Genomic DNA, 15,859 nt, shown 5'->3' with positions numbered 1-15,859 from the left:
CTGTCAGCATGGCTCCAGTAATATAATGTTGCAAAAACATTTATTATACACCATGACTTTCTACAGCCTGTGTAATGTCTTTCATGTAAGTGTGACGTCATTATTCTTGCTAATCGGACAATAAAATACATAGAAATGTCATATGGGAGGCACTTGCAGTACCGCTGCGTCCTGAAGGGGTCAGGCATGCGTGAGCTGGAAGGTGCTTGTCACTGCCGTTCTTCCATAGAGGACTTTTGGCTTTTTTTTTTGACAGCAGCAGCAGGAGCTAGTATAAAGTCAAATGCATTCCAGATATTTTTATGCTCTGCTGAATCAATGAATGAATTTGACTACCAAGATGAAGGACTATATACCCGAGCTCACCAGGAGGTAATCAGACGTTTGCAACAAAGTACTAGAAGTTTTCGGAGAGAGAAAAGGCTGCATGTGCTTTCATATACAGATAGAAGGTAAGAATACAAATGGTTTCCAGTTAATAAAAAATAACAAATAAGTAAATGGGACTAAGAAGTATTTGAAAATAAATGTTTTTTAAACAAAAGGGAACTTTTTTTATTTTGTTATCCTTTTTATGAGCAACCTGTATTAACATAAAAAACCTCCATAAGAGTCAGTGCCTCACCAGCCATGAACCTCACCACACGTCAATGGACATCCCCACCGACTGCAAAAACACTAGTTAAAATCCTCTACAGCAGTAGAGACTCCAGCATCCCCCCGCGACTCTAGTGAGGATAAGTGGAGTAGAAAACGGATGGATGGATGGATAGAAGGTAACACAACTTTTATGATTTGGGGAAACTAGTTGAGCATACATGTTCCATTTTATTTTGTGGCTTCATATGAAATGACTGAGAATATTTTCTTATTATCCTGAAAATTAAATGTTTCCACATACCCCCTGCAATTTGCCCCCCAAGTGGCACGCATACCCCTGGTTGGGAATCACTGCTCTACAGCATGTGACAGGAGATTTAAGCTATGCTAAGCAATTTTGACATCTACTGTATGTGACAGCAGCACTCTGCTGTTTTAAGGATGAAAATGCAAGGCAAAGGTCCTCTAAGGTATGTGTCAAAAGTGCTTGAAAGGGGCAAGTTCTGAACTGAATTTGACGCTAGTTGAATGGTCCTGATCTATACTGTAAGACATACAGGTAGTCGGCCATTTTAGCTTGCTGCTGATATTTTTCACAGATTTGGACCACTTTTAAAAAATGTTCTGTTTGGCCCTACACCTCCTTATAATTTTAATTGTATGATATGCTGCGGGCCAATAAAAAAAAAAAAGCGCTGCGGGCCACAAATGGCCTCCGGGGTGGACTTTGGACACCCCTGATTTCTGACAAAGTCTATGCTATGAAGTGTTTCCCCTTCCAAACACACCACAGGGCTTCCTACAGTAGATCTCTCTCACAGCTAAGAACTACATATGCTTTTAGCCCAGACACCCAACACACGCTACTCAAGCACCAGCAAGATGGATGGAAACCCAGCACAGCCCCCTGTCCGTTGCCGCCATGGGGGAGGGGATGGTGGGCAACAGAAGAGGGCCGCCAGACCTGTTTATTTATTCATTTATTTACCTTCATCAGCCTCAATAGCTTCAATAGTAGCTGAAGAGAAGAAGAGGGGGGTTGCAAAACGAATGAGAAAGGTGAGCAAAGAGGAGGTCATTTTTGTGTCCCACCAATAACAACAAGCCAATGGCGACAACACTCATGTCCACTTTGTGTTATATAGCAAAAGGAGGAGGAAGACAGGAGACAGAGGGACAACGTCTGGGACAAGACATGTGGGAGTCCAGTCAAAGTACTCTTGTGAAGCAGAGATGAAGATGAGCGGACGTGAGAGACGTTTTTTCAAAGGACATATCAAAAGTGCATGGACCTTCAACTTACCGTTTGTCTCCAATGCTAAACAAACAACAGAGTCAATTATCGGACAATCACACAAGGACACAAACGGATTGATGAGGGTGATGACGTCAACAATGACAGCGGAGCAGCACGCCGGCGTCTGCCTGAAGGAGGGAGGTCATGTAATTCTTCCCGTGTTACCACAGGAATCAGAGAACCTTGCTCGTTTCCAACGTTCTTGTCCAGGTTTTCTTGCTAAAATGAATCAATATTCTAAATCCTAAATGGTTTTATCATTAGAAAAATAATCCAATCATGGAGGCAGACAGCTGTACTTCTACACAAAACAATAAAGGAGGTTTCAAGAGAATGCAAAATAAGTCCAAGAAGTTTTGGATTTTTTGGACTGTAATTCAATGGGACCCACTTATACCTGCAAAAATCAAGTGATTGCCTACTTAACATATTCCATTTTTATTTATTAACCTCATCTCATTTTGTTGACCTTTACCTTGTGGGAGGTTGGAAGGAGTAAAGTTGCCCTGATTCCTTATCTTATTTGTGAAAAAAAGGCAGTTACTCCCCCTTTCATTTACTACTGGCTGTCTATGACAATCTATCCACTTACACCAGACACGGTCACATGTTAACTTATTGCTGACATCCAAACTACTCGGCCTGTTTTACTAAATTTGTCCAACTAAAACTGGTCAATCTCAAAGCCTTTGTGTTTGGAATATTGAACATGAGAGGGTGAGCGGGACTAAACTAAACTGGTCTCACAAAACGAGTGGGGAAAAAAGCGGGAATACTTGCACAACTGAATATACCTGCAGTTTCTAGGGAGAGAAGAGAAAGAAAGAGATAGTAAGAAAGTAAAAAGTAATAATCATATTTGAAAAGCCAACCAGTGGAACAGACAAGGAAATGGGGACATGTTGCAACTACCATACATAACTACCATATAACATCTACATTACGAGGGAGTTATTCTAGCTTTTGTAGCATCTTGCAAATGTGTCTCCCCAGGGGCCATCTAATTCGCAAGGACAGATTGTGGTGTCCAACATGCAGGCTTACCGTTCTGCAGCTTCTCTTTGCCGCCGGACAGCACGCCGCTTGGTAGCATGCCCGTCGGGGTGAGACCCTTCAGCGTCAGCACGCTCTCACTCTCCTCTCTGGGGTACAAATAAACATATATACAGTATGTATGAGTTAAAAAGCAAAACAATAGGTGGAGAATACTTATTGCGGTGACACGACACCTTAAAGGTCTTCTATTATGCAAAAGTTAATGATGTTCTAACAGTAATATGTGTACCTACAGCTTGTTTACGAGAGGCAAACGTGAGAAAAATATACAATCTCTCTCGTTTCCTCCACTTCTGAGAGAAGCTCTGGCTTTGAAGATGAAAAAACTCCTTCCTCATGGACATGATACCGCCTCTGACCGCCTCCACATAGATGAGCGCACCCCCAGTACACAGCCCCTACTATGAAGAAATATAGGCTTCACTACACATCTTAAAATAAAGTCTGGAGCTCTGACAACTATTGGGCAGGGAGTCAGCAGGTGCAAGTTTGATCATTTTGTTTTGCTAACCTATCATGATGTTGCTGTTAAAATGCGACTGTAATGTTAGCACTGTAATTCACACAGCTAATGTTATGTTGTTGTATGTAATATATGGTATCTATTTACGTTAGACAAGTGCAGAGTTACAGCGTACAGTCCTCCCTCGTTTATCGTGGTTAATTGGTTCCAGACCCGACCGCAGTAAGTGTATTTCCGCAAAGTAGAATTAAATAGTAATACATGGAATATTTTCGGAGTAGTTAGTAGGGATTTCTGATATCTGCTTTTTTGCCGATAACCGATATGCCCATATTGTCCAACTGTCAATTTTCTATGCGGATACCGATACCGATATGTGTAACATGACATATCTCCTGTGGTTGTGAAGCTAATGGATACAGCACCAGCAATTAGCTTCTCAACATGGCTGTAAACAACATTGTAAAACATCTGAGAAATACTTGCCATTAGCCTTAGGCTGTGACATTTGTTTTAGAGTAGCCATTTACATTTACATTTATCCTCAAATAGTCCAGGGAAGAAAATCAAGGTGAGACCATTTCTCACATAGGGGTGGCAATAAGTTGATATCTGAAATGTCTAGATGGCCAGTGGGGTAGCCACAGTCACGCCTGGCCACCACGGAGCTACACCATTGTGCAGCAGCACGCATGCACACAAATTTGCACCGTACACAGTAATTCTGGGCCAAAATTAACACATTTTGCACAGTCAAGTTGTAATGAAATTTAATCTGGAGATGGATATTAAAGTGAATTTATATCCTACATACGTTTTATCTTGTCCTGAAACTCAGTTTCATGAGTTTGAAAGGCTTAAAGTTGGACTTAACATTTGCAGCCGTCTTATGACTAGAGGTGGTCCAACAGTGTAAATCCGACGCGAAATTGAAGAGGAAACGTAATCTACCTAACAAACATCTATACGAATGTAGACACACCCGATATCATATGAAAAAGCAACATTTTCATGGACGTTAGCATGGACTCTCCTAATCGAGTGCGCACACACAGCGTCAGATTTTACTTCCAGGAATTGTCACATTCCTACTGAGGATAGGCGGCATACGTAGAAAATGGATGGAAGGAGCAAGCTAGTTTGCTATTAGCCACCCACGTTTGTTTACACGCTTGAGAGGTGGTTTGATAAGGTCATCTTTTGCCCGCCGGCAAATAAGGGACCACATTTTTGCAGAGCTGCTGAAAATATGAATTTATCTTGGACAGTAATAAAGTATCTATCTATCTATCTATCTATCTATCTATCTATCTATCTATCTATCTATGTCATGGAATGAACACCGCCGCCACAAGTGGCTGCCTTTCAAGCAGCTCTGTTTGTTTATTCAAGCACATTTTTACTTGCCATGAGAGCAACGCCCGGCATCAGTGTGATTCCCTGTTTACCCATTGATATCGAGCTGGCCACGCCGGACCTAAGATGAAAGTCAAGCGGCTTGCGAGGAAGCGGAGATTCAAGCCTTCGGTACCTTCTATTATCATAGGAAACGTGAATTAACTACCAAGCAAGCTTGAAAAACTGACAAGAACATCAAGACCTTAAAATTTAATGGCTAACAGGTAGCATCCCAGAGGCTAACGTGAGGAGCTAGCCGACTTCAGTCCAGTCAGAGTGGCCTGGAACACAAGAGCCTGTGGAAAGTGCAAAGGAGGTGGGCTTGCACTGTATGTGAACAAACTGTGGTGTAATCCTGACCATGTGAACATTAAAATGTCCATCTATACAGCATTTTTTTTACATATCGGTTTTCATTATCGGGAAAAAAATCAGACACCGATGTCTAATGATATCACATTTTAATATGTATCGGACATCCCTAGTAGTTAGAGCATAGAAAACCTGTTTATAACCTTCTAAATAAGGTTTTTACCATTAAAGCCCTGTGAGACATGAAATAACACCCCTATAGTCAACCTTACACTCCTATTATTCTTTGCTTACACCACATTACGCAACTCTTACACATAGGCTACGGCATCTCTGAAGGGACACAAGAGATGGCCGCCGCCGCCGCCACCGTAACCATAGTAACATCCAAGCTAACTAGTTAGCCTCCAATTTATTTATCCTAAACTTAAGAATGGGTTTGATTTGGAGTGAGGAAGAAGGTCAAAGTAGCCAAAAGCCAAAAACGTACCACTTCCACACAGAATGGGAGGAGATGTTTTTGACTAATAGTAAGCCATAGTTAACCACAAAACAGCGATAATGTATTAATTAACTTACTTTTGAAAAAATGCGATAGAGTGAAGGAGCAATGCTTAAACCGCAAAGTAGCGAGGGATGACTTGATACATAAAAAGTGGATAAAGTGCACAAAAGTGAGACACACGCTATCAAAGTCAGGCGTAGACAAACACATCTCATTAGCATAACAGTTAAATGTGTTACCAGTAGGGCATTTGAAATTCCAGCATCAAGGTTAGATCTTTGACAACACACTTCCAATACACTATTATGGTACTTAAAACTGTTGAATAATACGTGACCTCTAAATATTCACTGCCATGTAAATTTAGGGGCTTAGACATGCTGGTGTAAGTTACCTGAGCACAGAGAATACCCGGGCCATTTTTCCGATGGCGCGGATCTTGTTGCGGATCACTTCCTTGCGAGCAGAAGCCGTGGCACCTGCAGGGTCAAAGGTTGCAAATGGTCACCTGTTGCCTTAAGCACAGGAATGATCTAACTGTTTGGGAGTTTGGATGGTAAGAGGTATGAAACGAGCCACACGTCACAGCAACGTTGCATACATGCCACCAGTCTTACATTATAAATATCCTCTGTTGTCCACAAACAACAAATTCTTAATTTAAAGGTGTTTTCCCAGGGTTATGGTTCCACTTAATAGGCAAACACTTGAACATAAAGCTGTCAAAACAGGTCACTAAACACACTAAGGAGCCTCAGTCATATCCTAACAGGTTAGTTGGCCTGACCAAACCTGCTGCACAAAGCGGGGGCACGGCTCGTGTTTGTACCTTTTTTGAGGGGATATATTAGCTGTCCTTCTCATGAAACACCCCACAGATGAGGAAGACAAGAAAAAGGGGACAGAGAGGTCAGTGGATGGCTGCAGCGAAAGAGGCGATGATGGTGGTGGTGGCGGTGGCGGCAAAAAAAAGCAGAAAGGTGGCGAGATAGGAAGCAAAAGACAAGCACAAAAGACAAAAAGCCTTGAACACAAAAACTCTGTAAAAACATAGAAGAGAAATTAGATGAAGAAATAAAACGCCACAGCATGAGAGAAAGGAAAATATTATATGGAAGAAACAGCATACAGTACATGAAATTAAAACATAGAAGGTTGTGATTTTAAACAAGGTGACAACCATGGAAACCAAAACAAAACGATCAGGAAATGCGTGAAAGTGTGAGTGAAAGAAGTTGAGGAGGGGATGATAAAGTAAAAGTAAAAAAAATATGGGGAGAAAAGGAGAAGCACTGCTGAGGTGACTTCCTGTTTGGCAATAAGGGGGCGGAGCTGGCAGAGGAAATCCTCATTTTGAACATGGGATTAAACTGACGACTCTAGTACATTAAGATACACACAGTGTATTGAGTGCCTAGAATAGCGCTTCATAAATAAAATGCATTATCATTATTAGTATTATATCCTTTATTTTACCAGGTAAACCTCATTGAGATTAAAAATGTCTTTTCCAAGAGTGATCTGGCTAAGAAGACAGGATAACACAAAGTTTCTGACAAAAATGATCATAATAATCATTATTACTCATAGTAATCACATCACACATTCATATTTTCGGTCATTTTACGTATATTGCAGAACAAAATTTGACTTTAGTGACGTGAAAGCTGCAGTTTGTCGCCCTCCGGTTGACAGAGGGCGCGACTGCAGCAAGCCCTGCTTACCGTCCAGTTCCTCGTCGGTCGTCAACTCGTCGTTGGAGCAGATGCTCAAAACATTGACAAGCATCTCGGTCACTGCACGGTAAAAGAAGAAGAAAAAGAAATATAACAACAAAGCCTTCCAAAAAAGTTCAATCATTGATAAAAGATAGCCGACCCTTCTCGCCAACGAAGGGTAGCGACCAGGTAAAAACATCCATGAAGTTGGGCAGCCAGTAGGGATGAGGCGAGCAGTTGAACTGCCGGATGTTCATCACGTTGTTCTCGTATTTCAGTACCGCCGCTGATGAGGAAAACACAAAAAGGAATGATTGTAGCTTTGATTATTAATAAACAAAAAATACAGTAATGCACCAGCTGACACATACAGCAGCGGTCTGAAGTTCACATAAGCTCATCATGGGCTTGAATTTCCGTTTCATTTGGAGCACTTAATAATGATGTATTTGAAGTATTCTTTTTCTAGTATGTATAATTCTCATCTTATGTAAATTACAGAAAATCCAAAATAATGATATTGTGCTGATATTGTGCTTCTGTTTTTTTTCTTGCATATTTAAAAACAAAAATGGCAAACAATAAGTCAAATTGATCATATATAATTAGGGGTGTCACGACACACTCGGCTCACAAGACGATACGACACACGATATTGGGTTCACAAGAGACAAGATTTTAACATTGGTTTTAAGAAAACTACAATGAAAAATGTAAGACTGGACAAAACAGACTTTTTTTTATTTAACTGAGTCATAAAACAATGCAGGTAAATTTGGAAATGTTTTATAACTTTGCACGCATGATCTCAGCGTGACGCTTTTAACTGTTGAACTTTTTTTCACAAATTTAAACAAAAACTAAAAAGTTAAAATAATGATGGCAGTTGTAGTTGCTACTGCTAATCATTTATGTTGATAGTTATCAGTGACTGGCGGTGCATTTGGTAACTGGGCCTTCAGTGGGGACTTGACTACATACAGCATACTACCTGCAGCTTGTGGTTGAACAATGCCAGCTTAGTGCTTTTGTCTTATCTACTTGTCTTTGTCTATTTGTGTAAGGGCTGTCCAGAACAGTGATATTGACTGTATAACAGTAAAAAAAAACAAAAAAAAAACAACTATGTAATACATATATTTAAAGACAAATCATTTTTTTTCTCATCATTTATTAATATCAACATTTTAACTTTTTAGACTTATTAGATAATCTATAACTTGTTAGATTATGCCGTTTTGCTTTATTTTCTCACTTTTGCTTGGTTTGGTTTATTTTATTTCTGCAATGAGCCACATTCTACAGATGGACACCCATGCCTGTTTTGCCAGGAAGGCGAGGTCCTACCAGGCAACACAGGAACGTGTCCAAGCTCTGCCTCCTTGGCTCTGTCGTTGGTCAGCGGCTGGGTTGCATTGTGGAAGGCTTTATGCAGCTTACAGATCGGTATTGCACGGCAATAATTCTGCACAATTGGAGGCCGAGCTCCACTCCCGCCCGCCTGCTCGGCGGATACTTCACCTTTGTTAACCGCTTGTGTTTAATGATCAAATAAATACATGATGCAAGAAGCACTTCCTGTCTTTCACTTTTAATGCGCATCTCAATTCGGTAAATATAACGACCATGTCGCTAAATTGTCAATGCGGATATCTTCCAAAACATTGTCACTGATTTGCCTGACTTGCATTTCTGCTACTAACTTGGAGTATTAGTAAATTAACTTGCTTGTAAAGTTGGTGCTCAGACAAATGTAACAAGCGTAAATACAACGGCTCGGTGATTAAGGGTGCAGACAAGTCTAAACATCTACGTGTTTTGATCTGACAAATCTTAAGTAACTTTGATCAAATGTAGAACTACTACAGCTTCTGTTTGGACATTAACACTGCGGCAGCTGTTCACCTCCAATGGAAAAAAAACGGTCACAAGTCACTCGCTGATGCTGGGAACACTGAAGTAGGTTGGATTGCAAAGTTTAAAGTGTGCGTAAAGCACTTAATGTGTGATTCCAATCCTGCCTTGCGCACTGCCACTTCCCTATTACGTGTATTATCATTCACAGTAATAGTGCCATAGTTCACAGTCTGAATGACTTCTGGCTTCCCTGTTCTTGCCAGACAGCTTTTCTCTGAACGAGAAATATCGTCATCTCAGGACACCCCTATACATATCAACTTATTTTTTTGACTTTAATAATGAGTTGGAGTGCAAGAAAAAGTGTAAAAGGTAAACATACCTCTTCTTTTTAGTTTTTTTTGCCAGCTAACAATAGCGATAAATTCAGCTACTACTGTTAGCTATCACTGAACATATAGCCTACCAACAAATTGTTGATCGCCTCTCTTTTGCAATCTGTTCCCTTAAATCACTATTGGTAACATACTGTATGGTAGTGTTCTTATATTTTTTGGTTGGAAAAAAACATTTTAGAGACAAAGACATACAGCAACAAGTATATTAACAAGTATAGTACACAACACAACAGCAACAGAACTGATGTTGTAATGCCGATAAGGGGCAAACTGCTCATCCAGCATTAACAGCGTTGAGTTCATTGCAAACAACAGTGCGGCAAGTGCAACACGCATGCCTTTCACACCGTCAGCTGAGTGCAACATTTTAAAGCGCGCGCAGAGGTAGATAATGCTACTGGATGCTGACCACACATGATACATAATCAACTACATCAGTAAGTTATTTTTGGACCTGGCGCTAATTACAGGACCTTGTGGTTATTTGTTTTTGTAGACCACCTACAGGAGACTCGGCGGTTAACAGAATAGAGCTGTTAATTGGAGCATACCATTGTATGTATGTCTGCATGGTTAAATTTTAATTATTCAAGCACTTTATAAATCATGTAGAAGCTGTCCGTAGGTGTGGTTCACAGTGGAGGTCTTGACAGTGTTATAGATTTAATATGCATATTTAAAAAAACAAAAACAGGGAGACGATAAACTAGTATTTCACTCACAACTTTCTGTCATAAATAGCACTTGTTCATTCTCCATCATGTCCAAATAGAGAGAAATGTGACCTCCGCCGTGATTAAGATGCTGCTGAGGAGCATAGGAGAGATGCCAAGCATAAATATATCCACGCTGCCAGACGAACAGGCCCAGGTCGGGGCGTAAACGGACACCGCCGCTGGATCACCGTGGGGGATTTTCCTGTCCCACCATCCACCCCTCCACCCTCTCCGTGTCGGGAATAGCAACTCACAGAAGGCTGTAACCTCACTCGTGACACAAAATGGGGTCAAAACACTCATCCTTTGTGTGTGTGGCCATAATCATTGAACTAGGGGTGGGCGGATCCATCCAAGTATCGATAATATCGATGCCAAGGGCTGAATCAATATAGGATCGATACCAGTGTGATTGATATTTCTCAGTTCTCATCTATTTATTTTCACAAATATCTCGGTGTTGTGTTGTTCATATTGTTACATTGATATGGAATATTATATATTTACATTTATTAATTGTTAAACAAAAATGGACACAGGAAGGCTTTGGGGGAAAATTTATTTTGCAACACTGATTGTAGGTATTAAGAGGGAATACGGGAATGGTTTTATTATCTTGTCACACTGTCTCACATTGCTTATTGTTACATTGTTCACAAAGAAGTTTGCTGACAAACATATGTAAAATCTTTGTCCTGTGGTTGATCATGATTATACAAACTAAAAGATCATTCAATGATCGCGAAAAAAAAGGTCAAACAAAAAGTACCGTATCAGTAACACTGGCGCTGTTTTTACTTGGTATCGGATCGATACCAGAATTTGCTGTATTGTCCACACCTACACTGAACACGAGCCAAACATAACACTCAAATATCCTACTGGATTTGAGAAAACTGAGGAAAACTTTCATAGCTGTATAATGATGACACAAACACAAGCAAAACTGTGCCAGCTTTGTTTCACTTGCACATTACACATTAGACTGAGATGAGGCTGTGGGATATTTACTGTACGTGTGTGCGGCTGCAAGCATGAAAGTAACTGCACGCGTGGGCAGTCATTGCATAAACATTACATACTGCATTAACATCGTCAAGGCACTTGATTGAATGCAGCCATAGAGAAAGAGAGGGGTTGGGTGGGGGAAGGTGGTTGGAGGTCAGCACTCCTTCAGATGGGATTCCCTTTAAAGGAACAGAAACACTCGACAACCTTCGCTGCACAAAACAAACACTGCTTATTTTGGATGCTGTAAAAACCAATTCTCAGTCGGAAGGCCTGTAGCTGCACACTAAAGTCAATGCTGCATGACAGCCACTAGGTGCCTCTGCTGAGCCGACACCACTGAAGACAACAAAGGGGGGGAAGCTGAGGCCAAGATTGCTGCCAAGGCAACAGCAAGAGACAACGCCTACTCATTAATTATTCATACAGGAGTGCCTCCAGCCTGTTTCCCTGGTAACGGCCACTCTCTTAATACTGCTGCTTTGAGATCAGGGGAGATTCCCAACATCCTGGTCTGACTTGCAGGTGGCATGAGGAGGCCTTCTGGATCCGGTTGCACAGGTTTACTTTTTGTTGTTGTCTCTGAATGGGAGATTTATCTGCAGTAGGTGGATAAAAGTATGTGGACACACCTCCTGATCACCAAGATCCTTTTGGAAAGTTAGTGCTGAAGACATCAAATTCAAGGCATACCCTTCATTTTCACTTCCTGTTAGTGTAATGGCCCAACACTTTTAGGCATACAGCCATGTGACTCACGTAAAGTTTTTACTGTAAATTACGTTGTGATCAAAAATGCTTTGGAAGACATGCTAGCATAAAAGTAATACTAGGGGTGTGACGAGATCTCGTGTGACGAGATCTTGCGAGATTAAAGCGTGACGATAATTCTCGTTTAGAGAAAAGCTTTCTCGCAAGAGCAGAGAAACCAGAAGCCAATCAGACTGAACTATGACATCGCTACTATGACTGAAACACGTAATATGGAAGTGCAGGCAGGATTGGAACCGCGCCTTAAGTGCTCTATGCACACTACATACCTCGCAAGGCCAACCTACCTTGGTGTTCCAAGCGTCACTCATCACTCGGCGGATACTTTTTTTCATCGGAGTTTAACAACTGTGGTGGTGTAATGCCCAAGCAAAAATTGGATCTAGTAATTTCTACATTTGATCAAACTTACGTAAATTTGATCAAATGTTAAGGCATAAAACACAATCACTGTATATGACTTAGTATATCAAAACGTGATACTAGCATCTATTTCGGGCTGCTTCGGACTTACTCACTACTTCCTGGTTCAGCACTCTAAGCATCATGGGAACTGTAGTTCTTTTAGCGTGAACATAAAAATAATCTTCTGTACTGCAATCCGCAGTCTATTTTACATGTGTCTTTACATAATTACACATCAACAGAAATGATTCGCAGTCGCAATGGCCGCCATCATTATTTTAACTTATAAGTTTTAGTTTCAATTTGTGGAAAAACGGTGAAAAGCATCATGCTTGGGTTATGCAATCAAAGTTATAAACCATTTCAAAATGTACCTGCATTGTTTTGCGACTCAGCTAAATTTAAAAAAGTCTGTTTGTCCAGTCCCATCTTATATCATTGTAGTTTTCTTAAAAGTAATGTTAAAATATTGTCTCATCTTGTTCTTGTGAACCCAGTATCCTGCATCGTCTCGTCTTGTGAGATGAGTGTAACAAGACAACCCTAGTATATGCATTTTTTTCTTTCCTAGTATATACTGAAAGTTTGATCATCATTAGACGAATGCTCACTCACTTATAGACAATTAGTTGCTAAGTCCCGCTGACATTTTTCTTGATGGCGGCTATGTTTTTCAACCGATCTTGCTCCAATTTTACACATATGTGCTTGTCAGTCTCCTAAAGGAGTGTACCAAAGTTTGTGGTGATTCGGCTAAACAACCAAAAGTTATGGTGAAGTACAGAAAAATAAGAGCACAGGCAACACAGCAGGTTGTGTGTAAGCTCATCCTTCTACTTCTGAACCGCTGCAGACAAAAAGCTGAAAATCTGGCAAAACATGCACTCCTTTGTGTTGCCTGTGCTGTTATTTTCATTAAACCCCAAAGAATGACGCCCATAAGTTGAATGAACTTGAAATGTCTCACAGTTCAACAAAACACCCACAGTAACTTTAGGGTGTTTAGCCAAACTGGCATGACATTTGGTACGCATCTTTAAAAGGACTAACTAATGAAATGAAAACTAGAATTAAAAATGGAAAAAAGAGCAGTAATTTTACAAAAATATTCATATGAAGTCATAATATTACGAGAAACAAAGTTGTTTTATGAGCATAAAGTCATAATACTATGAGAAAAGCATATAGTTGAAATATTAAACACATTTTAAAGTCGTACTTTTATAAACAACACAAAGAATAAAGTAAACATTTTAGGAAAATCAAGTTGTGAAAAAATTTGAATATTACTAATATGGTAATAAAGTCACAATGTTCAGAGAAAAAAAAAGTACGAGAAGAAAGTTGAAATATTTCTAAAATCAAAGAGCAACTATAGCAAAAATGGAAAAACGGAGAAAAAGCCCATAATAATAATATGCTTTGCCACCTATAAGACACAGCTGAGTTTTTCTTTAAATATGTAGAACCTGTTAGCATATCTAGATGGGTGGGTTTATAAATTGCAAAATATCAAAATATCAAGGGCCCCCCCGCATGCTTTCATTTTTCAGTACGGCCCTCGCAAGGCACCCCTGCTTTAAAAACATGTTCGTCATCAAGCAAAACATCTTAGCTACTAACTGTCCTTAAGTCAATGTCTGAGCCACCATTTGCCTAATGATTATAAAACTTAAACGTGTATTAGATGGATGCCAGTATGTTTTCCAAAGCATTTTGACCCAAAGGGGACGCTACAAATGCCATTCACCCAACACACTGTTACTCATCCAAGCATGGCCACAGGAAACAGAAGGGCTAATGGTTGGAGTTATAACAGATGGGTGGGCATCTGTAGCAGGGAATACTGTTCTGTCCCGAGGCTGAGATGAATCCCCCCTACTGTGTTGGTATCATCACCGCCCTAGCCTCCATCTTTCCTGCTCTCATTTCCAGCGGCCGCCAGCCCATTGAAACATTGATTCGCCCTCGTTTGAACGTACCTATCACGCAATGATAATGCGGCAGAAAGTTACCTAATGCAAGATTTCCGTCTTCCTAAAACATAAGAGGAAGAATACATTTTTTCCTTATGTAAACTCTTAATGAGTTAATCTAAACCCACTGATCAGCAGAGAGAAAAAAAAAAGAAATGATCGCCCTCAGCACCGGAAACCTGTGTGTTATTTCGCTTTTATTATGGCCAAGCAGCAAAACCATAAAGGCTTGCTGGCTTTCGGGTGCAGTCAATAACCATGCAGCAGAAAACATTCCATTAATTTGAAACCACAAGCAATATTGCCAAGTCCCCCACCTCCACACACACCAACCCTCTCTATTCCACAGCAGTCACTACTCCAAGACTAAAAAGTGCAAAATCACTGCTGCTGCTTCCCTGACAGCTCATGTTAGAGGATGTAAATGGGGGCGGGTGCAGGGGTCAGAGCAGTGATGGACAGCTGGGTCTATGCCTAACAGCTCCTGCGGGAACTGGCTTGTGTGCAGAAAGGCAAAGCAAAAGGACTGGGCGGCACCGTAAAGCCTAACTGCTTGTGCTTTAGAATTATTTCGCTTTTTTCCCCAAGTTTTCCCCTGCTGCCTCCTCCTTTTATTGACAGTGAATGCACTCCATCCCACCCCTTGTGGAAAAGTGTCATTGGTCTATAAGTCTCATTGGTCTATCAGACTGCTAGTGCTGGATTGATGGAAGCTAGCATGCCTCCACCCTCCCCCTGGAAGATTTATGTCCACACCGGATTGCCCATCAATCAGCGACTACGCTCGCAGGGTCCCGGTGAGACACGAAAAGCAGGACTATTCATTACTGAAGCTTTGATTCAACCAGTGGACCCCACCCACATGACTGATCAGAGGGGTATCAACAGGACTGATAGGACTGGATTGGCTCGCTGGTCTAGTCGGAATTACATGTGACTGTGAGCCCATGGAGCTAAGGTATTCTGAGGAAATCACTTTAAAAGATCCCATATTGTTATATTTCTCAACAACTTTGAGCGCTCGTCTTGAGCATAGTCTACTTTTTAGTAGTGTTGTATAAAATAAGTATCGCGGTATTTAGTGTTGAGCATGTGATCCAAGATGGTTGAATAAACAAACAAAGCTAGGAGTAGTCCGTCCACATCTTTATTAATACCACAAGATTCAACATGCCAAAAGGATAGGATCCAACAGTTTGCTACGCTCAATACTGTACGATAACCGACATTGTATGAGAAATGAGGCAAAATTCTTTGGGCCAAAACCAAATCATATGAAAATGGGGGGTTTGAAAACAGAGATTCCATTGTATTGTCTAAATCAGGGGTGTCCAAACTTTTTCCACATTTTAAATTCAAGGACACAACTTTACTTTGTA

The 15,859-nt window shown here is 40.7% G+C and overlaps 1 protein-coding gene across 5 annotated transcripts in view; it reads right to left on the bottom strand.

Annotated features, from left to right (window-relative positions):
* Positions 1-15,859, bottom strand: part of LOC129168484 (protein phosphatase 3 catalytic subunit alpha) — a 90,586-nt gene that overhangs the window by 5,358 nt on the left and 69,369 nt on the right. Inside the window, exons 9-14 of one of the 5 annotated variants that reach the window (XR_008566266.1) lie at positions 7,510-7,635; positions 7,356-7,427; positions 6,461-6,487; positions 6,026-6,110; positions 2,942-3,039; positions 1,589-2,700 (exon numbers count right to left, since the gene is read on the bottom strand). Coding sequence is in view for 4 of the 5 variants with exons in the window: in XM_054753804.1 (XP_054609779.1) it covers positions 1,589-1,618; positions 2,942-3,039; positions 6,026-6,110; positions 6,461-6,487; positions 7,356-7,427; positions 7,510-7,635 (438 nt within the window). In the remaining variant the exon portion in view is untranslated. The remainder of the gene's footprint in view (positions 1-1,588; positions 2,701-2,941; positions 3,040-6,025; positions 6,111-6,460; positions 6,488-7,355; positions 7,428-7,509; positions 7,636-15,859) is intronic. The other 4 variants (XM_054753804.1, XM_054753806.1, XM_054753805.1 and 1 more) reach the window with 4 other exon arrangements.

This window comes from Dunckerocampus dactyliophorus, chromosome 15, assembly GCF_027744805.1.
Source record: "Dunckerocampus dactyliophorus isolate RoL2022-P2 chromosome 15, RoL_Ddac_1.1, whole genome shotgun sequence".
Taxonomy (NCBI): Eukaryota; Metazoa; Chordata; class Actinopteri; order Syngnathiformes; family Syngnathidae; genus Dunckerocampus; species Dunckerocampus dactyliophorus.
The sequence above is the reverse complement of the archived record's forward strand: the minus strand, read 5'-3'. Positions and strand labels throughout refer to the sequence as shown.